General features: G+C 52.3%; 12 protein-coding genes across 12 annotated transcripts; 6 read left to right on the forward strand and 6 right to left on the reverse strand.

Moving 5' to 3' along the window:
- The first annotated feature begins 62 nt into the window (after positions 1–62).
- Positions 63–1,982, forward strand: P168DRAFT_290160 (14-3-3 adaptor artA-like protein). The gene is made up of 8 exons (XM_024837148.1): positions 63–157; positions 382–389; positions 490–536; positions 600–619; positions 679–690; positions 780–1,054; positions 1,122–1,209; positions 1,259–1,982. The coding sequence occupies exons 1-8, from the start codon at positions 146–148 to the stop codon at positions 1,616–1,618; spliced, it is 822 nt and encodes a 273-aa protein (XP_024692626.1). The 5' UTR covers positions 63–145; the 3' UTR covers positions 1,619–1,982.
- A 291-nt stretch (positions 1,983–2,273) lies between these two features.
- Positions 2,274–3,758, reverse strand: P168DRAFT_327053 (eukaryotic translation initiation factor 3 subunit J). The gene is made up of 3 exons (XM_024841197.1): positions 3,612–3,758; positions 3,444–3,517; positions 2,274–3,279 (listed from the first exon to the last, which is right to left on the reverse strand). The coding sequence occupies exons 1-3, from the start codon at positions 3,628–3,630 to the stop codon at positions 2,560–2,562; spliced, it is 813 nt and encodes a 270-aa protein (XP_024692627.1). The 5' UTR covers positions 3,631–3,758; the 3' UTR covers positions 2,274–2,559.
- A 440-nt stretch (positions 3,759–4,198) lies between these two features.
- On the reverse strand, positions 4,199–5,683 carry aspf22 (enolase acuN; the record flags this gene model as incomplete). The annotated part of the gene is made up of 4 exons (XM_024835943.1): positions 4,199–4,988; positions 5,046–5,385; positions 5,448–5,504; positions 5,560–5,683. The coding sequence occupies 4 exons, from the start codon at positions 5,681–5,683 to the stop codon at positions 4,199–4,201; spliced, it is 1,311 nt and encodes a 436-aa protein (XP_024692628.1).
- Positions 5,684–6,968: 1,285 nt separating this feature from the next.
- rpt4 (proteasome regulatory particle base subunit RPT4) lies at positions 6,969–8,728 on the forward strand. The gene is made up of 4 exons (XM_024837149.1): positions 6,969–7,510; positions 7,588–7,974; positions 8,030–8,486; positions 8,542–8,728. Exons 1-4 carry the CDS (start codon positions 7,294–7,296, stop codon positions 8,660–8,662), a joined length of 1,182 nt encoding a protein of 393 aa, XP_024692629.1. The 5' UTR covers positions 6,969–7,293; the 3' UTR covers positions 8,663–8,728.
- A 320-nt stretch (positions 8,729–9,048) lies between these two features.
- P168DRAFT_310742 (glycoside hydrolase family 47 protein) lies at positions 9,049–12,155 on the forward strand (the record flags this gene model as incomplete). Its single annotated transcript, XM_024839420.1, has 6 exons — positions 9,049–9,207; positions 9,303–9,988; positions 10,066–10,710; positions 10,768–11,735; positions 12,094–12,098; positions 12,131–12,155. The coding sequence occupies exons 2-6, from the start codon at positions 9,502–9,504 to the stop codon at positions 12,153–12,155; spliced, it is 2,130 nt and encodes a 709-aa protein (XP_024692630.1). The 5' UTR covers positions 9,049–9,207; positions 9,303–9,501.
- Positions 12,133–13,689, reverse strand: P168DRAFT_290165 (M20 family metallopeptidase). Its single transcript, XM_024837150.1, has one exon. The coding sequence runs from the start codon at positions 13,581–13,583 to the stop codon at positions 12,276–12,278; it is 1,308 nt and encodes a 435-aa protein (XP_024692631.1). The 5' UTR covers positions 13,584–13,689; the 3' UTR covers positions 12,133–12,275.
- Positions 13,690–15,365: 1,676 nt separating this feature from the next.
- Positions 15,366–16,310, forward strand: P168DRAFT_150809 (uncharacterized protein). Its single transcript, XM_024832798.1, has one exon. It carries the CDS (start codon positions 15,596–15,598, stop codon positions 16,076–16,078), a length of 483 nt encoding a protein of 160 aa, XP_024692632.1. The 5' UTR covers positions 15,366–15,595; the 3' UTR covers positions 16,079–16,310.
- A 229-nt stretch (positions 16,311–16,539) lies between these two features.
- On the forward strand, positions 16,540–18,123 carry P168DRAFT_318391 (uncharacterized protein; the record flags this gene model as incomplete). The annotated part of the gene is made up of 2 exons (XM_024840195.1): positions 16,540–16,816; positions 16,931–18,123. 2 exons carry the CDS (start codon positions 16,540–16,542, stop codon positions 18,121–18,123), a joined length of 1,470 nt encoding a protein of 489 aa, XP_024692633.1.
- A 1,410-nt stretch (positions 18,124–19,533) lies between these two features.
- Positions 19,534–22,225, reverse strand: P168DRAFT_290168 (putative DNA 3'-phosphatase Tpp1). Its single transcript, XM_024837151.1, has 9 exons — positions 21,957–22,225; positions 21,715–21,878; positions 21,541–21,653; positions 21,181–21,486; positions 20,985–21,112; positions 20,721–20,860; positions 20,505–20,565; positions 20,201–20,346; positions 19,534–19,900 (listed from the first exon to the last, which is right to left on the reverse strand). Exons 1-9 carry the CDS (start codon positions 22,048–22,050, stop codon positions 19,736–19,738), a joined length of 1,317 nt encoding a protein of 438 aa, XP_024692634.1. The 5' UTR covers positions 22,051–22,225; the 3' UTR covers positions 19,534–19,735.
- Positions 22,226–22,320: 95 nt separating this feature from the next.
- P168DRAFT_290169 (mediator of RNA polymerase II transcription subunit 18) lies at positions 22,321–23,634 on the reverse strand. Its single transcript, XM_024837152.1, has 2 exons — positions 22,860–23,634; positions 22,321–22,765 (listed from the first exon to the last, which is right to left on the reverse strand). Exons 1-2 carry the CDS (start codon positions 23,354–23,356, stop codon positions 22,447–22,449), a joined length of 816 nt encoding a protein of 271 aa, XP_024692635.1. The 5' UTR covers positions 23,357–23,634; the 3' UTR covers positions 22,321–22,446.
- A 221-nt stretch (positions 23,635–23,855) lies between these two features.
- Positions 23,856–24,211, reverse strand: P168DRAFT_150896 (uncharacterized protein). Its single transcript, XM_024832799.1, has one exon. The coding sequence runs from the start codon at positions 24,100–24,102 to the stop codon at positions 23,893–23,895; it is 210 nt and encodes a 69-aa protein (XP_024692636.1). The 5' UTR covers positions 24,103–24,211; the 3' UTR covers positions 23,856–23,892.
- Positions 24,212–24,675: 464 nt separating this feature from the next.
- On the forward strand, positions 24,676–25,084 carry P168DRAFT_281698 (alpha-ketoglutarate dehydrogenase subunit KGD4; the record flags this gene model as incomplete). The annotated part of the gene is made up of 2 exons (XM_024835944.1): positions 24,676–24,739; positions 24,798–25,084. 2 exons carry the CDS (start codon positions 24,676–24,678, stop codon positions 25,082–25,084), a joined length of 351 nt encoding a protein of 116 aa, XP_024692637.1.
- Positions 25,085–25,178: the final 94 nt, after the last annotated feature.

A 25,178-nucleotide genomic window follows, 5' to 3' on the forward strand; every position in this document is an offset into this window, starting at 1 on the left:
CCCCCCCCCCATACATTCTATCAACGTCAAATTATCTCCTCTTCTGTTTCATCACCACTCTCTCCTCTACTCCATCTCTCTCTTCCTCTAGTCCTTCTTTTCTCCTCCTTTTTCTATCCGCCTTTCTACCCCTCCATCTTTCACCATGACTTCTGAGGTATGTTGTTCAGCCTAACCCCTCTCGGCCTGTCCATGATGTTGTTTATCATACCGTTTCCATCCACACCATTCTCCAAATCCACGTCGTGATGATGACCACGTCTGTTCGGCAACTGCTGTTCTCTTCTTTTTCTGTCATCTTTGGCTTTTTCCTTTGCTATTATCCTAGTGCTTAATTGGTTTATTTGGATTTGAATACTAACCATTTATCTATATGGATAGCGCGATAGGTAAGGTTCTCGACCGTCTCGATCGACACTTGGAAAAAACCAAGAAGAAAAGAAGAAAAAAGTGAAGAATAGCGACACTAATGCCTTTCCCCCTGTTTAGCAAGACGTTCCTCGCACGTCTGTGTGAGCAGGCCGAGCGTTATGATGGTGAGCTCTACACGTATTATGGTAATTCGGGTGTCTTGTCATGCTGATCCCTGGCGTCTACAGAGATGGTCCTCTACATGAAGGTGAGCAGTCACCATGATCCTCCCACTCCCTCGAGATTAGATCGCTAACGATTTCATAGGAAGTTGCCAACGTATGCTCTCGCCTCCCTGTTCCGATCCCCTCGTCTCGTGCGCATCCACGTTTCGTTCCCTACGTTACTAACCCCCCTCGCTTGGTCAGATCGGAGGCGAACTTACCGTCGATGAGCGTAACCTTCTCTCCGTCGCCTACAAGAACGTTGTCGGCACCCGCCGTGCTTCCTGGCGCATCATCTCCTCCATCGAGCAGAAGGAGGAGTCCAAGGGCTCGGAGCAGCACGTCACCATCATCCGCGACTACCGTCAGAAGATCGAGAACGAGCTGGAGCGGGTCTGCCAGGATGTCCTTGATGTGCTGGACGAGTCTCTGATCCCCAAGGCCGAGACTGGCGAGTCCAAGGTGTTCTACTACAAGATGTAAGCGCGTCTGGTGGTTCAACCGTGCGTCGATCATTCTGGTGGTTAATAACAATTTGATGAACAGGAAGGGTGACTACCACCGCTACCTCGCCGAGTTTGCGTCCGGCAACAAGCGCAAGGTTGCTGCCACTGCCGCCCACGAGGCCTACAAGGTTCGTCTGTCGCCATCAACTCTCAAAGATCCGCACTAATGGGATGTAGAACGCGACCGACGTCGCTCAGACCGACCTCACCCCCACCCACCCCATCCGTCTGGGTCTCGCCCTGAACTTCTCCGTCTTCTACTACGAGATCCTGAACTCCCCCGACCGTGCGTGCCACCTGGCCAAGCAGGCGTTTGATGACGCGATCGCGGAGCTGGACTCCCTGTCGGAGGAGAGCTACCGCGACAGCACCCTGATCATGCAGTTGCTGCGTGACAACCTCACCCTGTGGACGTCTTCGGACGGCAACGAGGGCGAGGGCTCCGCCTCCAAGGAGGACAAGCCCGAGGAGGAGTCCGCGGCGGCCCCCGAGGACAAGGGTGAGGAGACCAAGCCCGCCCCCGCGGCTGAGTCGTAAGAGACTTGAGGGATGGGCGTTTTCCTTAGTGTTGTATCAAAAACCGCGTTCTTGCTCGGCGTGCCTGATTTGGACGTTCGATTTCTCCAGGAAGTACATGTGAAGGTCTGTTTCTCGCTTTCTAGCTGCGTTGACGGGTTTGGACTGGTTCATGACTTCCACTTGCTCGGGATTCGTGTGGACGGCTAGCGGAGTTTGAAGTTTGGAGAGCGCCGGGAAAGGGGCTGAGTGGAATCTATCTCTCTTTTACTGTCTCTATTCCCACCCCAGCAAGATACATTGTGTTATTTCAGCTTTCTCACTATGAACTCCCTAGTATCACCTGGTTAAGACCTCAGTAAATTACGACTAGACACGAAACAAGAACGGTCATCAACAAGGCTGTCACAGTATCCCCTCCACTAGAGACCTCAAATCATACTGAATCGAAGATACCCCATCAAGTCACGTGAACGCATCGATGACGAGCAAACCCAAGTGCGACCTTGGCTCATATCACTTGACCAACCAGTAGAATATTCGACGACTAGGTATATTAATAGATTTGCCATTCTTGGACGGCGTAAGATGAGTACAGAAGACAACGAAGAAATATATAGGTATCCATCTATCTATGTATCTACTATCCTACGACAGAATCAATCCAACTCAACGAGTTCGTCCAACATCAATGTTAAGCGCTTTTTATCAACAATGGTCTACTACCGATAAACTGTATAATCTGGCTGGTGGGGGAGGAATAAATGGACAGGTGTGTACATGTGTGGGAAGGGAGGGAAAGGCATTGATCAACCCTCGTGGTCCGGCCAGTTGGACTGACCAAAGGGTGATACTATCTAAAGGGCAATAAACGAGCAAAACCAAGTAAATCAGCAAGAAAGAAAGAAGAAGGGCAGATGGGTGAAAAAAGGGGGAAAAAAACTGAATTAAATAGCAAGAAATCACATAAAATCATCATCCCCCAACCCACCATCATCATCCCCATAGTTAGCAGTATCCATATGCGAGTCCCGGTTCGCATTCAACGTAACCTTCGTCTTGGCCGCCTTACTCTTCTTATTCCCCTTATCAGCAGCCCTCTCCTCCCTCATCTTCTCATTACTCATAGTCGACAGCGCACTCGCAATCTTCTTCACCTCCGTACTCGGCAGCTCCTTCACAAGCTGCTTCGCAAACTCCAGCGCCCAGATCGCATACTGCGGCTTCTTCGCCTGCGCCGAAAACAGCGGAATCAGCGTCTCGGTAACCTTCGCAAACTGATCCTTCGTGGTCGGCTTAAACAGCGGCATCGCCGACAAATCCACGGAGTTGGTCGGATCCGCCGCATCAGCAACGACAACCGCCTTGGGCGAGCCGCGATTACGCATACGGTTCAGGTCGATATCGCCGAACAGGTCCTGCGCGTGCTTGAGGTCTGCGTCCTGCTCGGTGGCGCGCAGCCGGGCGCGGCGGTCCGTCTCGTCCTCGTCGTAGCTCTCGTCCGAGTCCGAGGCGTCGGCGGCGCGCTGGCGCCGCTCCTGCTTGTGCTCTTCTATGCGCTGGGCTTTGCTCTTCTTCTTGGCGGCGGCTTCGGCGTCGGCCTTGGCTTTGGCTTCGGAGGCCTTTTTGGCCTTTTCGCGCTCGACTTCGGAGTCTTCGGCTGCGTCCCAGGAGTCGAGGACCTATTTATATTAAAGAAATATCGTCAGTTTGCCGTACTAGGTATGTAGATGAGAGATAGGTGGGGGATAGTGTAGGGGGTGATTATATGCGAGGGCCATATGGGGAGCCACGAAAGAAGCCACAGGTGCCAAAAGAAAAGGGAAAAAAAAAAAATTGCACATACCTCGTCCTCCTCCTCATCGTCGAATCTCCGTCTTCCCACCACAGGCGGGGGAGAGGTGCTCTCCTCCTCTTCGTCTATACCGAGTCATCTCATTAGCACTCATTATCATAAAAAAGACGAGGTGGTCATAGGATCAAAGGACGAAAATCCAGGGAAAGAAAAACTTACCCCACTTCGAAGGCGGCATGGTCGTTTTAAGTTGTTATGATAGTCGAGAAACTGTTGGTATCGTAGCGTCTTGCGGGTCAATATACCCAAAGATAATACACCAGACAGGGAGTTATCCCAGGAGTTTGCAGTTGGCAGTGAGAGAAGGTCTATCACAATGAACAATTGACGGCGTCGCCATGGATCGGATTCCGTTGGTGGGGCTGTTTGTGAGATCACGTGACGCTATAGGTGCCGTTGGTGCCCGAACCCAGGGTCCTCTGCCCTCCAGGACTAGTAGAGGGTTACTCGCGACTACCGATCGTATTGCTGGTTAAATCAACGTCTTACGTGTTCACATCACACAGCAGAGTACAGAGGAACTACGAATCCAGTTTATTGAAATTGATTAATTCACTTTTCATTATGTAGCCACTGAAAATCTTATCATTCATCATAAATCTCAGTCAGTTATCGTCGCTGATACAGAGGCAACCAGCGTAACTGTTTGAGAGTAATCCTGGTCGAGCCAGGCCTCCGGCTCCCATCATGCGCGGGGTATCAAGCATGATTTAGGAGACCGTGCGGACGTTGTCTCGTCCGAGCATTTAGAGGTTCACGGCAGTGCGGAAGTTGGTGCCGGCGTAGATGGCGTTCTCGCCCAGCTCCTCCTCGATGCGGAGGATCTGGTTCAGCTTGGCCAGACGCTCGGAGCGGGCAGGGGCACCGGTCTTGATCTGGCCGGAGCGGAGACCGACGGCGATGTCGGCGATGGTGACATCCTCAGTCTCACCGGAGCGGTGGGACACCATGACGCCCCACTTGTCAGCGTAGGAGTCCTTGGCGGCCTGGATGGACTCGGTCAGGGAGCCGATCTGGTTGACCTTGAGGAGGAGGGCGTTGCAAGACTTGAGCTCGATGGCCTTCTTGATGCGAAGAGGGTTGGTGACCGTCAGGTCGTCACCGACAATCTGGAAGTCGGAGGTCTTGTAGAAGTAGCTCCAGGCCTCCCAGTCGTCCTCAGCGAAGGGGTCCTCGATGGAGACGATGGGGTACTTGCTGGCCAGCGACTTGTACAGGTCGGCCAGCTGCTCGTAGGTGAGCCACTTGGTGGGGTCGCTGTCGGGGTTCTTGAAGTCCAGGTCGTACTTGCCGTCCTTGTAGAACTCGGACGAGGCGACGTCCAGAGCAATGTGGATCTTGCCGGTGTAGCCGGCCTGCTCGATGGACTCGGTGATCAGGTCGAGGGCCTCCTCGGGGGTCTGGATATCGGGAGCAACACCACCCTCATCACCAACGTTGCCAGCGGACTGGCCGTACTTCTTCTTGGCGAGAGCCTTCAGCTTCTGGTAGACCTCGGCACCCTGGCGCAGACCCTCGGAGAAAGAGGGAGCAGCACTATGAATCCGTCAGTATAGCTTCTAGGGCTGTCTGTCGATTGTCGGGGTCACTTACTCGGGAACGATCATGAATTCCTGGAAAGCCAGACGGCCACCGGCGTGGGAACCACCGTTCAGGACGTTCTGGAAGGGGACGGGGAGGACATAGGGCTTCTTGGTTCCGGCGAGGTCGGAGATGTGAGCGTAGAGGGGAACGCCCTTCTCAGCAGCACCAGCCTTGGCAATGGCCAAGCTGACACCCAGGATGGCGTTGGCACCGAGGTTGGCCTTGTTGGGGGTGCCATCAAGCTTGTTGAGGAACTCATCAACCTTGGACTGGTCCTTCACATCGAGGTTCTCCTTGATGAGGGCAGGGCCAATGGTCTCGTTCACGTTCTTGACGGCCTTGAGAACACCTGTTCATGCCATGGTCAGTCACGGTTCGGCATACTCGAGTAGAGATGACAGAAGTACATACCCTTGCCACCCCAGCGGGTCTTGTCGCCGTCACGGAGCTCGATGGCCTCGTGCTGGCCTATAATCGAGTTAACTTCGTTGTCGAGAATCAGATCAATCCAGGATATACGGACCAGTGGAAGCTCCGGAGGGAACAATGGCACGGTGCAGACCGGTCTCGGTGACAAGGTCGACCTCGACGGTGGGGTTGCCACGGGAGTCGTAGACGGAGCGGGCGTGGATCTTGGTGATAGGCATTTTGGTAGCTGACACAAGAATCAGTTTGGTAAGTTCAGATAAGAGGGAAAAAAGACAATGGCGGTAAAGGTAGAAGTGGGGAGAAACAGGGAAATAAATAAGAGCTCAGGAGCTCAGGATTGTTTGTTGGGACAGGCTAGCAGCGGGGGGATTGTTCACCGATGACCCAAAAGATTGGTCGGTGATTGGATGACAAGAAGAGGGGAGATGTGGGATTGATTGGATCGTACTTCTTGTTCTGGTCGACCGACAGGGACGATAGTGCAGTGGATAGAAGAGGACAGCAATATGAGGGAGAAGAACCCACTGATCCAGTAGACAATGAGTTGGGGATTGGGAGAGTGGGAGAGTAGGGAGAAGAAGTGAGGTGGGGGGATGACGGCAGAACAATTGACGGAGGAGCAACAGCTAGCTGTAGCTCTGTAGTGGTGGTAGTGGTAGTAGTAGGAAGAGTGGTAGGGTAAGGTGGGATGGCGGGGTCAACCGGATTAAGGTAGAAATACCCAGATCGGGGCAGACTTACAGTAACTTAGAGTCAGGATAGTAAGGTAGGTTAATGTAGAAAAGAGTAAAATAATAAAATCCAAGAAGAGGAAATGGCTGGTTCTTGTATGAGGTCAATTGAATTCCCCCGGCTGTCCCTCCGATTCTTTCCAACGGGATGGTGGGGCAGTCTGTCGTCCTGAGTCTCCCGCTGGCCGAGGCCACTGGTTGCTGTGACGCCGTCCAGCGAAATCTTCCGTATTCCCTCGGGGTAAGGCGGAGACTCTCTTGTCGGTGATGATAATGTTGGATAAAATCCCTCGTCTACTATCTACTAGAGTGGACTTGGAAGTCTGTACGAGATCCCTATGTCTTCCGTGGTTACTAGGTATACTAATGAGATTATGAGTCCCTTCCAACGACTATCCTCTAATTAGTACTGGCGACCTAGTAGTAGCATTACAGGCATGAATAGACTAAACCAAGTAATTAGATACCTACGTTTAAAGTAGCTCATATCAAGGTGTACTAAAGGGTCAAGGGAATAGTAAGGTAGGAATCATCACTATAGAACCAATGAAATTGTTGCTGTTGCTCAATCGTGAGCATTGGGTTGATACCTCCTATAGCATGACTGGAATAGTATCTATGCCGTAATTCCTTCGGCTTCATTGGATTCACCCCGGAAGGGAGAGAAGGGAAGTCGGAATACATCATGGATCATCCGTCTCTGGAAACTTCCATCACCTCCATGGAAATTGTGATTGCGTAATGATACTGATGAGGCTGGCCTGGACACCTTGCTGCCTGACGGTCTCGGAGAAACAATAACACGACGTTATCGCCTGCTGGGTGTAAGGCATAAACATCAGGCAGAAAATCAGTCACCTGATATGAGGTGATGTATGGTGGTCATGTGATCTGACCGCCTTGGGGCCCGTTAGCTTCCCTGGACAGCTCGCCGAGCTGGCCGCAAGTCAATCCAGATATACTCTCCACATCATCGACCCTTGAATCAACTCCGACCCATCTACAACGCGGCGATTGAACCCTCTTTTCTGATTGAAAGATTCAATCGATCTGCCCATCCACCTCGATACATCCCTCGGTCCGCCGTCCCATCCACGATGAACGGCGCCAGTGATCCAGAGCGTGACCAGGCGCTCGATGATTACAAGAGGAGTCTGATGGACTTGAGAGAATGGGAGGCAAAGCTCAAATCGCTCCGCATGGGCATCAAGGATCTGCAGAGAGAGTTTGATATCTCTGAAGAAAACATCAAGGCCCTGCAAAGTGTCGGCCAGATCATCGGCGAGGTGTTGAAGCAGTTGGACGAAGAGAGATGTATGGCTTCTTTGTTGTGCTATGTTTTATCTCCCGGATGAATGTCATCTCCTTGGATGAGAAGCTAACTTCAACAGTCATCGTCAAGGCATCATCCGGACCTCGATACGTTGTTGGCTGCCGCTCCAAGGTCGACAAGGCGAAGATGAAGCAGGGAACCCGTGTTGCCCTCGATATGACGACCCTGACGATCATGCGCATGCTCCCCCGTGAAGTCGACCCGCTGGTATATAACATGTCTTTGGAGGACCCTGGGCAGGTTAGCTTTGCAGGAATTGGTGGTCTGAACGAGCAGATCCGAGAGTTGCGAGAGGTGATCGAGTTGCCGCTGAAGAACCCGGAGCTTTTCCAACGGGTCGGTATCAAACCGCCCAAGGGTGTGTTGCTCTACGGTCCTCCCGGTACCGGAAAGACATTGCTGGCACGAGCGGTAGCAAGCTCCATCGAAACCAACTTCTTGAAGGGTAGGCGATACACCGGACATTCAGATAGAGGGACCTCCTTGCTGACCAACTACAGTGGTTTCGTCCGCGATTGTCGACAAGTACATTGGCGAGTCCGCCCGGTTAATAAGAGAGATGTTCGGCTACGCCAAGGAGCACGAGCCCTGCATTATCTTCATGGATGAAATCGACGCCATCGGTGGGAGACGTTTCTCGGAAGGAACCTCTGCTGATCGAGAGATTCAACGTACACTGATGGAGCTTCTCAACCAACTGGACGGCTTCGACTACCTGGGCAAGACGAAGATCATCATGGCTACGAATCGGCCTGACACACTGGACCCGGCCCTGCTGCGTGCCGGACGTCTGGACCGCAAGATTGAGATCCCTCTGCCTAATGAGGTCGGCCGTCTTGAGATCCTGAAGATCCATACCAGCACGGTCGTATTAGACGGGGAGATCGACTTTGAAAGCGTGGTCAAGATGAGTGACGGCCTCAACGGAGCTGATCTCCGCAACGTTGTTACTGAGGCGTAAGTCCCTCTTTTGCTCCTAACCTTGACTTGAATAGTGTCTGACAGAATATAGTGGCCTCTTTGCGATCAAGGATTACCGAGATTCTATCAACCAGGACGACTTCAACCGGGCGGTGCGCAAGGTGGCGGAGTCGAAGAAGTTGGAAGGCAAACTCGAATACCAGAAACTGTAGATGAGCGATGTTGTTGGTGGATAGTCATTTAGATTTAGCAATTTCAACCTTTTGAGGCAACCTTAATTCTAAAGAATTCAAGTCAACTGTATGTAGATAATGGCTTGTAACTAGGTTTCCGAATGTCCATGGTAGACCAAGAGAGTCTGTTGCTGCATCTCCCTCTTGCTTTATTAAATTTTCACTACAATAATCAAAACGCCCAGGTCCCACCTACCACCCCCATATAAAGATAACCACGATAGCCTATCCAGCATGTCCTTGTACCTGGCACAGTGAATGGATGAATGGATTGTCGAACGCCAAGGAGCGGGTCCGCCAACTCTTCGGGGGATCTACAGCCGTGGCCAAAACACTCCAAGGTGGCCACACCTCCAACAGAGTGCATAGATTCTATTTATTCCCATGGCAATGGCCACCGCTACGCCTACACCGGGTGGGATTTATTGATTTTTGGATATTGACTGAGCACACGTGGGTATTCACAATAGTGGATTGTACCTGTGCTGAATTACAGAGGCGACGTTGCGCATTGTTGGATGCTGGTAAGTTTGCCGTTCACCAGGTTCCTCCGTGATGAGGGGAGACGGCTCCGCTATGGACTAGGATGCATTGCTGATATACGATCGCTTCTTTGTAGAACTGTCCGACTTGAAGATTTCGAGCAATTGTCAGCAGCCGATGCTGGGAGAGCAATCGCCATCGCACCCTCGCGAACAATTGCGCCACGGACCACCACTTTTCGCTCCCTAATATTTGCGACACTTCGTTAGCGAAAAGCACACTTGAGCCTCAACATTCAGACGCCGGAACCCCAGACCCACAACCGGCAAGAAAACATGTCCTTCCAACCGCCACAGCGCAACCCATCACTCTCCCCGCACCGCCCCCTCGAAAGCAACTACTGGCGCGCGAGTCGCAGCCCAGGACCCGGACCAAACAGACTACCGGGGTATGGACTGTCGCAATCACCAGGGGTAACCAGCAACGTGGGTGGATTTTTCTCGGGTGAGCGCACGCTCCCGATGTACAAGGACAAGCCTTATTTCGCGCCGCGGCGCACGGGTCCGAGGTTGAGGCGGAGGAGGATCCTGTACGCTGGGGTGTGTCTGGTATTTGTCGTGTTTCTGTGGTGTTATTTTGTGGGGTATGGGTTGGATGTGTCGAGGTCGAAAGTGGCGACTAGTGATCCCGGGGCGGACTTGTGGAAGTGGATTGAGAGTTTGGATGCTGAGTCGGAGAAGGATGTTGACTGGGATGCGAGGAGGGAGAAGGTTAGGGAGGTGCTCATGGTTAGCTGGGATGGCTACGAGAATCATGCGTGGGGTATGTATCCCCGAACTCTCTACCCAGGTCACTTGAGAGATTCACCGTTTCGCGAATGCTGATCTTACCCTGCATAGGACGAGACGAATACTACCCCGTAGCCAAAACAGGCCGAGACATGATCCACGGCGGCATGGGCTGGACGATCGTCGACGCGCTCGACACGCTGATGATCATGAACCTCACATCGCGCGTTCAACACGCACGGAGCTGGATCCAAAACTCCCTACAATACGACCAGGACCACGACGTGAGCATGTTCGAGACGACGATCCGCATGCTGGGCGGGCTTCTCTCCGCGCACTACCTCTCCACCACGTACCCGGATCTGGCGCCAATCACAGACGACGATGCGGGCGCTGCAGGCGAGGACCTGTACATCGAGAAGGCGACCGACCTGGCGGATCGACTGATGGGTGCGTTTGAGAGCGCGTCGGGGGTGCCCTATGCGAGCGTCAACCTCCATGACTCGAAGGCAATCCCGTCGCACGCGGATAATGGCGCGTCGTCTACGGCTGAGGCGACGAGTTTGCAGCTCGAGTTCAAGTATCTGGCGAAGCTGACCGGCGAGGCGGAGTTCTGGCGTGCTGCGGAAAAGGTGATGCAAGTGGTGGATGCGCAGAAGGCTGAAGATGGCCTGCTCCCTATCTTCCTCTATCCTGAGACTGGAGATTTCAAGGGTGAACAGATTCGTCTGGGGAGTCGTGGCGACTCCTACTACGGTATGGAAACTCCTCCTTTCTCGTCCGTTCTAAGTGCTAACACAGCTCTGTATGTAGAATACCTCATCAAGCAATACCTCCAAACAGGCGAAGAAATCTACAAAGAGATGTGGGACGAGTCCCTCCTCGGCATCCGCAAAAACCTAATCACATACTCCAAAGACGCCCACCTAACCGTCCTAGCGGAGCTGCCCTCCGGCATCAGCGGACCCCTGTACCCCAAAATGGACCACCTAGCCTGCTTCCTCCCCGGATCCATCGCCCTCGGCGCAACAGGCGGACAGCCCCTCTCGGAAGCCAAAAAGTCCCCCACCTGGACCCAGCGCCAAGACGAAGAGATCCTTCTCTCCAAGGAACTCATGAAAACATGCTGGGCGACATACCTCGCCACGAAGAGCGGGCTCGCCCCGGAGATCACCTACTTCAAGCTCGACGAGCCGTCCGTCATGGAAAAAGACATGTACCCGGATTCCACCCTGACAACAGGAAACCGCAAATCCACCGGAAAGGACCTACCCCTAAAGTCCAAACCGCTCCTCCCCCAAGGAAAAGGCGAAGACCCAGCGTGGAAATCCGACCTCAACATCCACCAACAAGACCGCCACAACCTCCAACGCCCTGAAACAGTCGAATCCCTCTTCTACATGTACCGCATCACCGGCGACGACACCTATCGCCAATGGGGATGGGAGATGTTCAAGTCTTTCGTGCGACACACAGCCGTCATCGAAGACGACTCCGACTCTCCCCAGTCCGACCCCATCACCGCAGGAAGCAAGAAAAAGAACCCGAACCCGCGCGTGGTAGGCTTCACATCCCTCAACAACGCCGACACGATCCCGACCTCCAAGCGCGACAACATGGAAAGTTTCTGGATGGCGGAGACGCTCAAGTACATGTATCTGCTGTTCTCGGAGCGGGATTTCCTCCCGCTGGAGGAGAATATTTTCAACACGGAGGCGCATCCGATGCCGCGGTTTGTGCCGGGTGGGGAGTTGAAGACGGGGTGGGAGAGGGCGAGGAAGGTGGTGGGGGTGAAGCAGGCGGCGGGTGGGGAAGATAGTGCTGGGGGGGATAAATGATGTGATGTGATTAGGTATATAGTATATATGTTGGTTTTTTGTTTCTTTTTAAATTATTTCGCTGATTGTATTGATTTGGTTTTTGTAATGTTCTTCTTGGTATTAGCATTGCTGTTGATGTATATAATGTAAAGTCGTGTCGTGCGTGCCATGTCATGTTAGATAAATATATTTGTTGGATTAGCGTGTATGGTGTATAATTGTTGGTTGAATGGTCAGATGCTGGTTGACTGTTATCTAGGTCTTTCTTTCCCCTCTGATTATGATATATATAGATATACTATATCTATGTAGTATATAGATAGCGTATGTATATACTATATGTATGACACTTTCAGACTCATGCATATGGCAATATCATAAACTACATTACTATATCCTATCCAGGCAATTGCATCACTCAATACAACCAGGCATACCCAACTTTTCCACCCATACTTCAAATCACGCATTACAACTTTATCACCACACCAACAAGGCAGATCACCTCTCCAACGCAGCCTCCACCAATCGCCGATACCCCTGCAACGCGCTCTCCAAATCCCCAACGGTAAGGGCCTCGTTATCTCCATGCGCGACATGGATACTACCAGGCCCATACAAGTAGCGACGAACAGACCTACCATCCTCCCGCTCAGGAATACGCAGATTCGGCACGTCCGTGCCGTAGTTAACAGTGATGATATCAAAGCCAGGGACGTCCGTGTCGAGGTCCTGCGGCGGGTATGCCTCGTCGTGAGAAGCGAAGTCGACGACGACGTCCTCGTCGCCGGCGGTGGCGTCGCGGACGGCGCGACGGATGATCTCCCTCGCTTCATCGGGGGTTCCGGCCGCGAGGCGGACGGCGACGTCTGCGACGGCTTTGGCGGGGACGACGTTCGTCGCGACGCCTGCGTCGACGCGGCCGATGTTGACCGTCGTGGGGCCGTACTTGGGGCTAGGCGGGAGGCCGTCGGGGAGGGAGCCCAGCTTGTCGACGATGGAGAGGGCGGGGAGGATGGCGGAGACGGCGCTGCGGCCGAGCCAGGGGTAGCCTGAGTGGGCTGCGTGGCCGTTGGCGACGACCTGGAAGCCGAGCATGCCTTTGTGGCCTGAGACGAGGGCCAGGTCTGTGGGCTCGCCGAAGATGACGGTGGTGAAGGGGGAGGGGGAGGGGTTTAGGGAGGGGGAGTCGGAGAAGGCGCGCATGCCGTCGCCGCCGACTTCTTCGCCGACGACGAAGAGGAGGGCTAGGGGGGCGGTGGGGTTGGATTCGAGGATGTCGAGGGCGGCGAAGACTTGGGCTGCGACGCTGGCTTTGGCGTCGACGGAGCCGCGGCCGGCGATGCGGATTGTTGTGGGGGAGGAGGAGTCATTGGAGGGGTGGGAGAGGGAGTAGGGGATGAAGGGGGGGACGGTGTCGATGTGGCTGGTTAGGAGAATTTGGGGGGATGGTGATGCGGGAGGGTAGGCGAAGATGTTGAAGCGGCCTTGCGTGTTGGTGGTGAAGTCGTCATTGCCGACGGGCTGCTTGATGACGGTGAAGTTGTGCGACTCGAGGAACTCCGCGACGAAGGACCCCGCGTTTTGCTCGTCATTTGAGACGGACGAGGTCTGGACGAGGCCACGGTGGAAGGACAGGAAGGGTGAGGCGTTGATGACGTCGTCTAGGGAGTCTGTCACGGATGGTAGAGACTCCAGCAGAGGTGCATCGTCCTGGACAGCGAGGTGCAGTTGGCGTGGAGGTGCGGGGTGCGGAGAAGCCGCGGACAAACCCGTGGCGGTTAGGAGGAGAGTCGAGGAGAGCTTCATAGTGATTGATTGATTCAATGCAATCGATTGATTGGAATTGGTGTATTCTATCAGTCGATTCAAATCATTGGCGGGATTCCAATTGTAGAGTACAAGTGATGCGAATACAGGGAGTGTTGTCAGGGCTTCATCTCCACTAATCAACTACCTTGATTATGGAGAGACTCGGAGTGAAGCAGGAGGACAAACAGCACAAACATCGGGTGTTGACCGTATCGGATTCCTTGACTGCTTTGGGAATAGTTTCACTTTTACAACGCACTCGTTGACTGAACTACTTGATTGACTGAACTACTTGATTAGTTTGTTTGTTGCTCTGACTCATAGTGCAGTCTATTGATTTCCTTTGTGGGAGTTCGCTGATCATGATGCAAGTGCACTTGATGAACTATTGTAAAAGCTGCCGGTTTATACAGTGGACCAAGCTCTGATCTGATCTCGTCCCTAAGTTGACTCAGTGTCGAATACTCCGTAGATTGGACGACTGGAGTATACACTATACAATATACTACTATACCACCAGGTCTGCCGTTCTCCGATACTTATCCGAAGTCCACAGAGGTGACGTTGGAGGATGCCAAGTGCCAGTCAATCCGCGGAACCGGACCACGCCAAACCACATCTATCCACTCATAATGGCCAGAAGGCGTTCTCTTTCCATTCCTTGTCTCCCTCTGGTTCAGCCAAACAGAGTTGGGTTCCATGAGCTGAACCACTTTAACACGACTAGGTTGCTACCATGTGGAACTTTGACGTCGGCACCAAAGGTATGGCTTGAACGGTTGGCTGAAGTATGTCTCTCTAATCGGTAATATATTTGTGTGCTATTGACTACCTGAGGAAAAACGAGCAATCCCACAACACCAAAAAAAAAGTCTTGGAGGGGTAAAAAAAGGAAAAAGAAAAAAGAAAAAAAAACCGGGATTTGTATGGATTCAGGTATGAAATCTGTACGGGTTCAGCTTCTTCGTCCTCGCCAGCTGACACCGCAATCCCCCTCATGGCCTCGAGACTTCTCACGATTGGGCGAATTGGTCGCAACCTGATCAATTTCTGAGCATCACTCGCATGAAATCGAGAAAGTCCGACTGATGATTGGGATGATACTTAATGATAGATCACGGTACTTTTTATTTTTCCATTTTTATAATATTTATCTTTTATTATATTTTCTTAACTAGGGTTCTCTCAAGGCCGGTCAAGCATGACGATGCGATGTCGCACGACAATCCCGGAATCGACCCGCCACTGGAGCTCAGTCAACCCGATGGAAAGTCTGTGTTCGATCAGTCGAGTCGGTCAGAGCCTAGATGTTGACGGGGACTCCAGTCTTGTCTGGTTTCTTGCTGATCCGCCCCTCTTTTCGGACTGCGACTAGTACCTATATAGGTGGAGCGGGTCGACAGGACGTTGCAAGGCCGTTACAGAAGGGAAGAACGAAATCGACGGATGGACGGGAGGCTGCTGTTAAACAGATCCATCTATTTTTTATATTTTATATTCTTTCGGGGACCATTGCCCGAATGATCTCCGACAGACGGTGTTTTGTATAGTTCGCATCCTGTACGGGGGACTCTGTACTCTGTACGCCGGAGGATTCCAACAGGTCTTTTGTTTCAGCCATCCACTCCGTCAGGAAGCATGTCAGTATACATGCATCAGAACCCAATTGTCTATTGAAAGAACCAATTGTCTATCTAGAGCCAATTGACCGCGTAGTATGTCCGTTGGTGGTTGGAACCAAAGAATGCGAGGAATGGTTGAGAACGCCGTGGCAAACAGGCTGACTGACCATGGGACTGTCTTATATTCTCGAATCAGAAAAGAAGAAAGAGAAAGAAAATAATCAAATAAAGAAAAGAAAGACAAAAGAATAAGAATTCTTTAGTAGTTGTCGGGTATCACATCAGAGTCGGAGCAGACACTCGATTGGAAAAGTTTCTCTCATTTTTGCCTCCCCAGGGTCGAATTGACGAGAAGGAAGGATTGGATAGATTCGATCTAGTCGATGGATGAGTTTGAAATGTCTTTTCGATCGAATTAAAAACCTGTCCGAACGAACATTCCAAACAAAGGTTGGGTTCCTTGTCTGTGCTTCCACTCCACCGGTTGATCCTCTTACTCTACTCTTTACTCTTTTTATCTCTATCTTCTTTTTCTTTTTCTTCTTCTTTTTCTTTTCTACTTCCACACTCGTCATCCTTTCTTTCCTCTTCTTCCTCTCTTCTCCCCTCTATCTTACTTTCCCTTCTCCCTCTTTGTACCCATTTCCCCTCATATCAGGCTCACCGCGTCCATCCTTCCCATCCAACGGGCAGCGATTGACTGCAGCAACGCTACTCCGTACTGAGCTGTCAATCTCCAGCTGTTCGACTCGGCATCCACTGACGGGCTCCACGTCTTTGCTCTTACCTGCCCACCTGCCCTACCGCCTGCAATTCTCCTCGCTCCTACAGTTCCCCCATTCCTCCTGCTGTTCCTGCGGTTCGCTTTAGTACATACTTCCCCAACCGTGGTCCCTTCCGCTTCGCTTCCTTCCTCACGTCGGGTCGCCTTTTTCACCGCCACGGCCACGTCGGCCCTCGCTTCTCGACCTTAAAGACTCATCCCAGTTCATCGCCGGACTACTTTCGAGATCTTCCCCCCCCGGATCTTTTCTTTCTGCTTTACTTCTTTTACTGCTCCACCGTCTTTGATTTCTCCGAATTCAGACCAACAGGACAGTTGACTCAAACAAAGAAAAAAAATCCCCACTTATTTACTCCCTTCCATGTGGTGTGGATCATGTTGTTGCCGCCTCTCAACTAACCCCGATCTCGACGTGTCGCGCTTGCTTCCCACTGATCTCCTTCGGTGAAGGACAGCCTCATTTTTTTGCCTTTGATCTACACACCATCAGGATCGTCAACCCCAAAAAAAAGGTTTACTGCCTGTCCTCTCGTGGCATATCTTCCTCATGGTCAAACTCGCGCAACTGCTCGACGCCAGAAGGCGTGATGGCGTCGACCCCACCCCAACCTCGCCCTTAACCACCGCGTCGTCCACCCCCGTCTCACCCGCGGTCTCGCTCTTTTCTGCAAAGGGCCATACGCAGTTTTCCAGCTCCGTCTCCTCATTGGTCTCCTCTCCCGGTCACGGAAATTCCATGGAGAGCGCGTCGCGGAATCCCTTGACAGGAGTCAAGGAAGAACCCTGTGGGGCCCGCGCGAGGGATCTCGAGGACGAGTATTTCCGTACGTTGCCCTTGCTCCCAGCCTCGTTCCTTTCCCTCGTTCTCTTCCATTTTTTTCCCCGACACGATGGTCCTGTCTGATGTACCCGACTAACCGACGCATGGGATTTCGCAGAACATTTTGATCAGGGCTTGTCCGTCCTTGAAGATTCCTATCTTTCGTCAGTCGACTACTCCAACAGCTACGACCTGAGTGATTCCCCCATGGATGTCTCCCATTCGCCCAAAAAGAGACGCTCCGACAGCGCCTCGGCCAAAGGTCTGTCCCGCATCGGCTCTCGCATCTCGACCATCTCCACGCGCTGGAAGTCCAAGCGCGTGTCCGATGACCCCAACGGCGCCGATGGGCTCGCGGGCGGCTTCCGATCCCGCACCAACTCCGCGTCGTCTGCACGAGGCTCCCCGGGTGGCGCGGTCCGGTTGGATGCCGCCACTGTCCCTCCCTCGCCCGCCCGCACGATCTTCGAGGAACGGATCAGCGAGTCGGGCGTGCGGCCAATCGACATCGCACGAGCCAACAACCCCGGCGCCGAAGATTGCGTGCCGCATGCGACCACCCCGTTACTACCGCCCTTCATGGGTGACGAGCCCATGTATCCCGTCGTGTCCCGCGTGCATTCGCCGCTGCAGTCTCCGTCCGTGGCGGACGTCTCCGATGAGCATCTCGACGGCGGTGCGGTCCAGGATCAGCGCACCGCCGCCCTTCCATCACCCCCTTTGTCCACCAAACCATCCATCGCGTCATTCAACCGCCCTCGCGCGAGCACGACGCGCACGGTGTCCACCGAAGCGCCCCCCTTCCTCCTGACCGATCCCAAGGACGAATGGGCGAAGAAACTCGGCCATGCCAATTTCACGATCTACCCCGAGCCCTACGCCCCGGAAGTCTGTGACGTCAAGTCGCTCGAGCAGCTGCGCGCCCACTGGGATCTCGCGCACTGCAACTTTACCAAACACCTGGTCCGGACCGGCGAGCACTACGGCACCACGTCCAACATCTACAAGTTGACCGAGGAGAAGTGGGAGTGCATCAACAGCGAGTGGAAGCACTGCCACGAAGTGATGCTGTCCCAGCTTGGAGAGATGGGGGGCGCTTTCCTGAGCCTGCCCGAGTCTCATTCCGAGCTCTGCGAACCGGTCAAGATCCCGCGCCTCCACAACGAGAAGTTCCCCGACCTGGGCGATGGTGAGATCGTTGGTCCCATGAAGATCGTCGCTCCTGCATCGAACGGCGCGGGTCTTTGTCGGACCCGATCGTTGAAACGGAATCTCGTCCGGTTCTTCCAAGACCTCGTCTCCCGATCTTAGCCACTTTTTACCCACCCGTCCTTTATATCTTGCATTGCATATTTACGACTATAGAATTACAGCGAGGTTTAATGATGTACAACATCTAACGATTCCTACGCCTCTCGGATGAACGATACAACCGCATGTGACGATTAATGTTTTCCTTTTCGTTTTGTTTTTTCCTTCTTGTTTTATTTGCGATGTTTTATCCCTGACCCTGGACTTTATGCATGTGCATCCGACCTGTGACTGATAATTGATGACTGATGATTTCTGTGCCTGCGACTACTGACTCGCACGGTGCATCCATTCCTTTACGTTCGAGCCCTCCCTTTGTTCCGTTCTTGTGCCCCTCCTGTACCACGGATGATATGTTACACCCACATGTAATAGTGTGGCCTTGTGCTACCTGAATTTTAATGTTTTGTCTCGCCTTGCATTTCCTAACATTGGTTGGCGTTGTTCCAAATGTAGGTGAGAAGAAGGAAACAAAAGAAAGAAAAGAAAAAAGACGTGGTGGAGGGGTGGAATGGATGAATGTTTACATACTATTTCATGGGCGCTGGTGCTTGGGCCGTTTCAATCCTTACTATATACCCAGGGTATCTGTTTATGGCCACTGTATTTTGATAGTGTGTGTGCCAGGAAGAAATAAAATACATTTTCACATAGATCTTACTTCGAATAATGTATACAGAGTATGGTGTAGTATGGCGCCAGTATCACTACTGGGCCACAACAGCGATAATTGAGAAGAGGTTGAGTAATGGAAATGCACTACCTACACCCACCAATACATAACATCCCTTAGACACGAGTATACATACACATATACATCCATGCCAAACTCACAGACCAACCGACTGAAGTCCACGTAAGGCACTGCAGTACAGACCTACCAAACATGCACTTACTACCTCGGTAAGCGGTATCTAAGTACGCAGGTAACTGTAAGTAGGCAGGTTGATATCAATGTACATATTTCATTTTCAGTATAATAGGATAGGGGATTTATTTACGTGGTTTCTTCGCCGCCGAGACGCATGTATGGGGATGATATGTATGTATGATGGATAGATAGGGATGGATAGGGATAGATGGGTAGGTAGGTAGGTAGGTAGGTACCTAGAGGGAGGGACGGGAGGGGAGGAGTATAGACATAGGAACGGAGGAAGAGTTACTATACTATACTTGGTTGAAGGATGTTAGTTTGGTTTGGTCTGGTCTGGTCTGGTCTGGTCAGTTCAGTCAGTGTAGTGTAGTGTAGGTAGTGTAGCTAGGTTGGGTTGATCAATCGGATTGAATCCAGGCGTAGATGCATGCATATCTGGTTCAATGCTTAGTTACTACCTTGTTATGAGGTACCTAGTCCCTAGTTACTATTCTATTCTATGATGTTATGCTATGATGCTAGCTAGCTATGCTGTGCGAAGAGGTATGTATTGAGCGGCGTATGTATCTATCTCCATAATGCAACGAACTCAACCATCCACATCTATATCTAACACCAGACCTATCCAAGCCTATCCAAGCCTATCCAAGCCTATCCAAGCCTATCCAAGCCTATCCAAGCCTATCCAAGCCTATCCAAGCCTATCCAAGCCTATCCAAGCCAAGGCAAGCAAGCAATTCAAATCCAATACCTCCCCCAAACACCCTTACTCTGCTCGCTCCCGTGGAACCGGAAATCCACGCGGACGATGTCCTCGAAGCCCTCCGACAGCGAGGGTTCCTTGAATCTGCGGCCGAAGTCGCCGAAAGCGATGCCGGGGAGTAAGGTGCGGGATTCGGGGTTCTTTTTATTTCATTTTTGTTAGCTCGATTGGTTGACCGGTTAAGAGGGGAGGGAGTCTGCGTGGCCTGCTGAGATTTCTGCATGCATCTGCGTGTTTGTATGTGTATGTGGGTATGGTGTGTATGACGAATTATGGGGTCAGAGGATGTGAGGAGGGGTAGATAGGTATATAGGTACGGTACGGTGAAGGGAAGTCTATGCTTTGCATAGCGGGGAGGTAGATAGAGAGAGGGGTAGAATGCCGGTATGCAGCCGGGCAAGTCGTCTGTACAACACCGGGATGGACAGAAAACAACTCACCAGGTCTTGATTCGCTGCGCGCACAGCGTTGTTATGTCGGCATAGATCCTGCGATGCCGTGAAATATACACAGCGGATGGGGACGCCGGATTCTTTGGCTACTGAGACCCAGTGGGCTCTTGTTTCGGGGTCGGCGTTTGTGTTGTCTACTCGTCAGGTTAGCACGGTTCTGGAGTTACTGGCAATTCCTCATTTGACGAATCCTTCGACAGCGGTTGGGGGGGGGGGCTGTCGGATGGGCTGGGATACCGCCCCGATGGATGGTGTAGAGCCAGCCACTTTATATCATGCAAGGGTCACATACCGACGACGACAGATTTCCCGGCCGCAAGGTATTCCTTCGCCACTTTTATACATTTCGGGCGCTGGTCAGACGTTAGCATGTTTTGCTTCTCGTGTTGGTTCCCGGTTTATGCGGGTGGCTGTCCCTGTCTCCTGTCTAGACACGCATTCGACCTGGCCCAATCCAGTCGCCTTGGGAAACCCCGTCTACAATAGTATAACAAGGGTGCAGGCTCACCGTCTTCAGAAGATCCTGGTTCGCCCGTTCATAACCCAACGGCTGCAAGTAATTCCAGTAAAACGTAGATTTGCCCGCCCCCGGACTCCCGCAGAAGATCACTAGCTCCACGGGACTGTTCCGGGAGAAAGGGGCGGGGACTGCAGAACGATCTGAGTTAGCATTGGCTGGGGCTGCAGGGTGTGGCCTAGCCCCGGTCGTGGACGCCAGGGACAAACGGACCGGGCCAGACTGCGCATAGACCACCTGCTCGTCATTACATACCGTTGTCTGTGGGATCGGATTCCAGATAGACTGTGGGGTCGAAGGGTTCCACGAGCGGTTCTGGCGCTGCGTTGAGGAAAAATTCCTCGGGGGTTTGGAAGGGGAGGCCGACGTTTACGGCGAAACCACTAGATTGGTAAGTTTGTCTTTGGAATAGATGTTGGTGAGAGAGGAGAGAGAGAGAGAGAGGACATACCGATCCACCTGGGAATGATCCCTCGGCCGACCAGCGGCATCCCCAACATAAATCGAGCCTTTCAGGTCAACGCCCTCAACATCAAAGTCCTGATCATCCAAATACTCCTTCCACATGCCGGTCCTCGGCTTGCGGTAGCTATCATCTTCAGTCGCCGCGTAGACACTGATCGGGATATCCAGCTTTTCCATAACAGCAGCGGCGCGTTCTTTGAAATTCGTGAGACTCTTGGAATCGCTTCGTCCTGCTTTGATCTCCTTCTGGATGCTGACTTTCTTTTGGTTCGACATGATGACGACGTGGTAGCTGGGAGTCATTAGCTAGGTGCCTTCAAATCAGCAGCGGTATATTGAAGCATACCCATCTTTGTTGAGTTGCTGCAGTTTAGACGGGACAGTATCATGCCACCATTTCCAATCCGATGAGTTTCTAGGGAATGTATTCCCGGAAGCTGTAGATACCAACGTGGAGTCCTGCAAACTTCGCATCAGCCATGCTTCCTGGCAGACTATCTCCCCAGAAAACAGATCTCACCAAATCAAACGCAGCAACCCTAGGTTTCCCCCCATCGCGTTTCCGCTCTCCATCTGAGTCCGCCGAGTATCTCCCCACAACGAGACTATTACTCACAACCCGCCAAACCAGCCTCTCGGGCTTCTTCTGCGACGTAGGCGTGAAGAACGACGACGCAGCTTTTTCTATCCAATGTATCCGTTAGACATAGTACACCAAACAATTCGGATTTTTATTTACTAAAAAACAAAGAAGGGGCGTACTCGTTATCGTAGACCCAACCTTCCGCTTCAGCGGCGGCGGGGAGATGGCACGGTCGGGAGACCCCGGCCTTTTGGCGGCGCCAGCACCGGCCATTCTGAGGATATGGCGGGAGAATATCGTGACGGGACCTCTTAAGAGGATGGAGGTGGAATAAGCGTTTGATTGATGGGGGTGTGCGATATTTGGTGTATGATATGTATGTGAGGTTGGGTAGCGGTTTGACGCGCTGGTACGCGCGGGAGGGTGCGCGAGGTCACATGTTCTTTATTACTGGCACTGCCAACAATAGGTGATGTAGGACGGTTTATTGAACAACTTTATTTCTACTTTTTTTATAAGGATTAATAGTAAATGGAAAGATAAGACGGAGTAGATAATGTTCATTTCTATCTTGGAAATCATTACCAAGGATACTTAAGTCTACTGAGGCATCGCCTCGGGGTATATACGGCATTAATCAAGGAAACCAGAACAAAACCAGAACACTAACTACTTCGCCCGTGTATCCAGCGACAGTCGATCCGCCTGTTCGAGCCGGACGGCGGATTTCAGCTGTTCCCGCAGTCCAAACAGGTGCTGCGAGGCCGTCTTCATCATCTCCTGGTTCCCGCCGTCCTGGACGGTGATCGAAGCCTGCAGGACATAGCTGCCCGACCGTTCGAGCAGAGTCATGTCCGAGAGCGGGGGAAGCTCTCGCCGCGGCTCATGCGACTGGGGTTCAGTCGGATAATGCAGGACCCGATGCAGGAAGATGACAATGTCGTTCAAGACGAAGATGTCCCCCTCCACCACGTACTCGGAGACAAAACTACGTGCGATCAGCCAACGCAATCGATCATGCTATGCGCTGATATGTCATCCTTCAAATAAGATGGTTGGGGGGGGAGGGGGGAGGGACTCACCTATATCCCCAGGCGGTCATGGGGGTAGAAATATCACCTTTGGGAAGGCTAGAGCTAGCCATCAACCGCGCCGTCACGGCAGATCGAGTACCGGCCTCGGGAATATCTCGAAACTCCAACTTCCACGGTTGATTTTCGTAGCTATAGGCAGGACGATTGGTGGGAATTTCGTCCGTGCCGGACATGGCGGCATCATCAGGATCTCCAGCGGACGGCGACGAGCTGAGGCCAAAATCGGACTCGTCGAGTGGGCCCACCACCTGGGTGTAGAACATGCCACCGTTGAGCATCTTGTTGAGACGCTGCATCTCGTTTCCCTGTAAGTCCTGACTGGCGCCCACGCGGGTGTTGATCAGCCCCGGTTTCCGGTAGGCCTTGAAGATCAGACGTCGTTCTAGGCGATGACGGGGTTGCATGGCCGTGAGACCTGCCAACTGTTGCAGGAGCTCATGATGTTGGTGTGCCGGGACCGAGGCGAAGAGTAACAGCTCATGCATGATCACAAGAAAGGGAGGGGAGGCCGACGAGAGTAAGACGGATTGAATATGTCTGAAGGCGCGAAACCACCCGGATCACGGGGATGAAGATCAATGGCAGCCGATTGGGGGAGCTCCAGCGTTCTTGTGCCCAGAGTTCACTTCGGTTGGAGTAGGAGTGGATGATGGACGCGGGGCGCTAAAAATAAATGATTATTAATGTGTATGAAAAAGGTTAAAAAAAATAAATCAAATCAAATCAAATCAAATAAAACCAAGAGTTTGAATTTGGTAATTTAAGATGATATAAGATGGTGTGATGTGGGAGAGAGAGAGTGTGTGAGTGGGCAAGTTACAAGTTACTGGTTAGTGTGTCCGGGAAATGTCGGGAGGCGAGAATGGCCCAAGCTTCATATTATGCCGAAGGAGGGGGACACGATCAGATGCCATTAACCTGGAATTTCAACCTCACTCTTGAGTTGAACTAGAAATATTAAGAATGAAAGACTTGAAACCATCACTTTGATTGTATAAATTAGAACAATATATAGAAGAAACTAAACAAGTCCAACGGGATCACGAACCATCCAAAAGAACCAAAGTGCGGGGAATGGAGGGAGCGCTACAAGATAGAGAGTAAGCTTAAAAAGCACCATCAACCTGTCAGGCACGCGATTCCCCAACGCTTTCACCGAGAATGCGGGATGGGAAAGGATCGCAGGGGGGAAACCGGTCTGAATGGTCCGGGGAAGAGCAAGAAGGCGCATGTGGCATCAGATCAGGATCAGACCACGAACAAGAGTAACTAGTGTTATCGCAATAGGCATGCTCTGACTAAATCAACAAAACCAGTTACCTAACCACTAACCACTAACCACTGAATAAGGCGTAGCTCAGATAATGCAAATGCTTCTCTAGTCCCGCCCACTCCGGCTTTCCAACCCGGCCTCGCTTCCCGCTCCTCTACACTAATCAATCCTTTTCCTCTCCTCCTCCTCTTCCTTCTTCCTCTCCCACCCTCCATTGCATTTTTTTTTCTCTTCCTCCCTCCTTCCTTTAACAACCCCCTCCTCCTCCCTCGGTCTCTTTCTTCCAATTTCACTTCTCTCAAATCTTCGTCAGGTTCTTCCCACTGTATATACTGTAACTGATTCTCTTCGCTACCTCCATCCAATCCTTACCCTCCACCTTGACTCTTCCTCGGTCGCGTCGGACCCGAGCGGATCTCACCGTGCCATTCAATTGAGCAATCGTCCACCTTCTCGCCCGTTCGTTTCATTGAGACTCTTGGAATTTTTATCTTCTACCAACACACAATACCACTCAAAATGCGTGCCACCATGGCTCTCGGAAATGCTGCCCGCACCCCTCTCATCCGCTTCCTCGGTCGCCGTTCCGTCCCTAGTGAGTTCCCAGAGACCGTTCTCATGTAATTGATTGATTCTAATATACTGTTTGATAGAATCTCTGGATCACACTCCCCGCCCTCATCCCGCCTCCCCCTCGGGCTCTCTTCCCGACTCCTTCGCCGCCTACCGCGTCAAGGCCCAGCAGCATGGTCCCCTGGGCCGTGCCTCGTTCGTTTCCGGTGCCATCGGCCGTAACGCCGGCGCCTCCCTCGGCCCCGTCCAAGCCAAGCAAGGCGAATTCTTCGACCGTGATGAGCTCCCCTCGCGCTTCCACCGTCTGCCCTTCACCGAGGCCGAGATCGAGGCCGTCGAGACCGGTGGCGCCAGCCTCTACGCCTGAATGCTGTCCCAGCATTGAGCCGTATGAGCGATGACGCAATGAAGATGGTCTTCACGGGCATGATACATGGAAATGCCACTCCTGCGGGACGTAG

Source organism: Aspergillus campestris, assembly GCF_002847485.1.
Source record: "Aspergillus campestris IBT 28561 chromosome Unknown P168scaffold_6, whole genome shotgun sequence".
Lineage (NCBI taxonomy): Eukaryota > Fungi > Ascomycota > Eurotiomycetes > Eurotiales > Aspergillaceae > Aspergillus > Aspergillus campestris.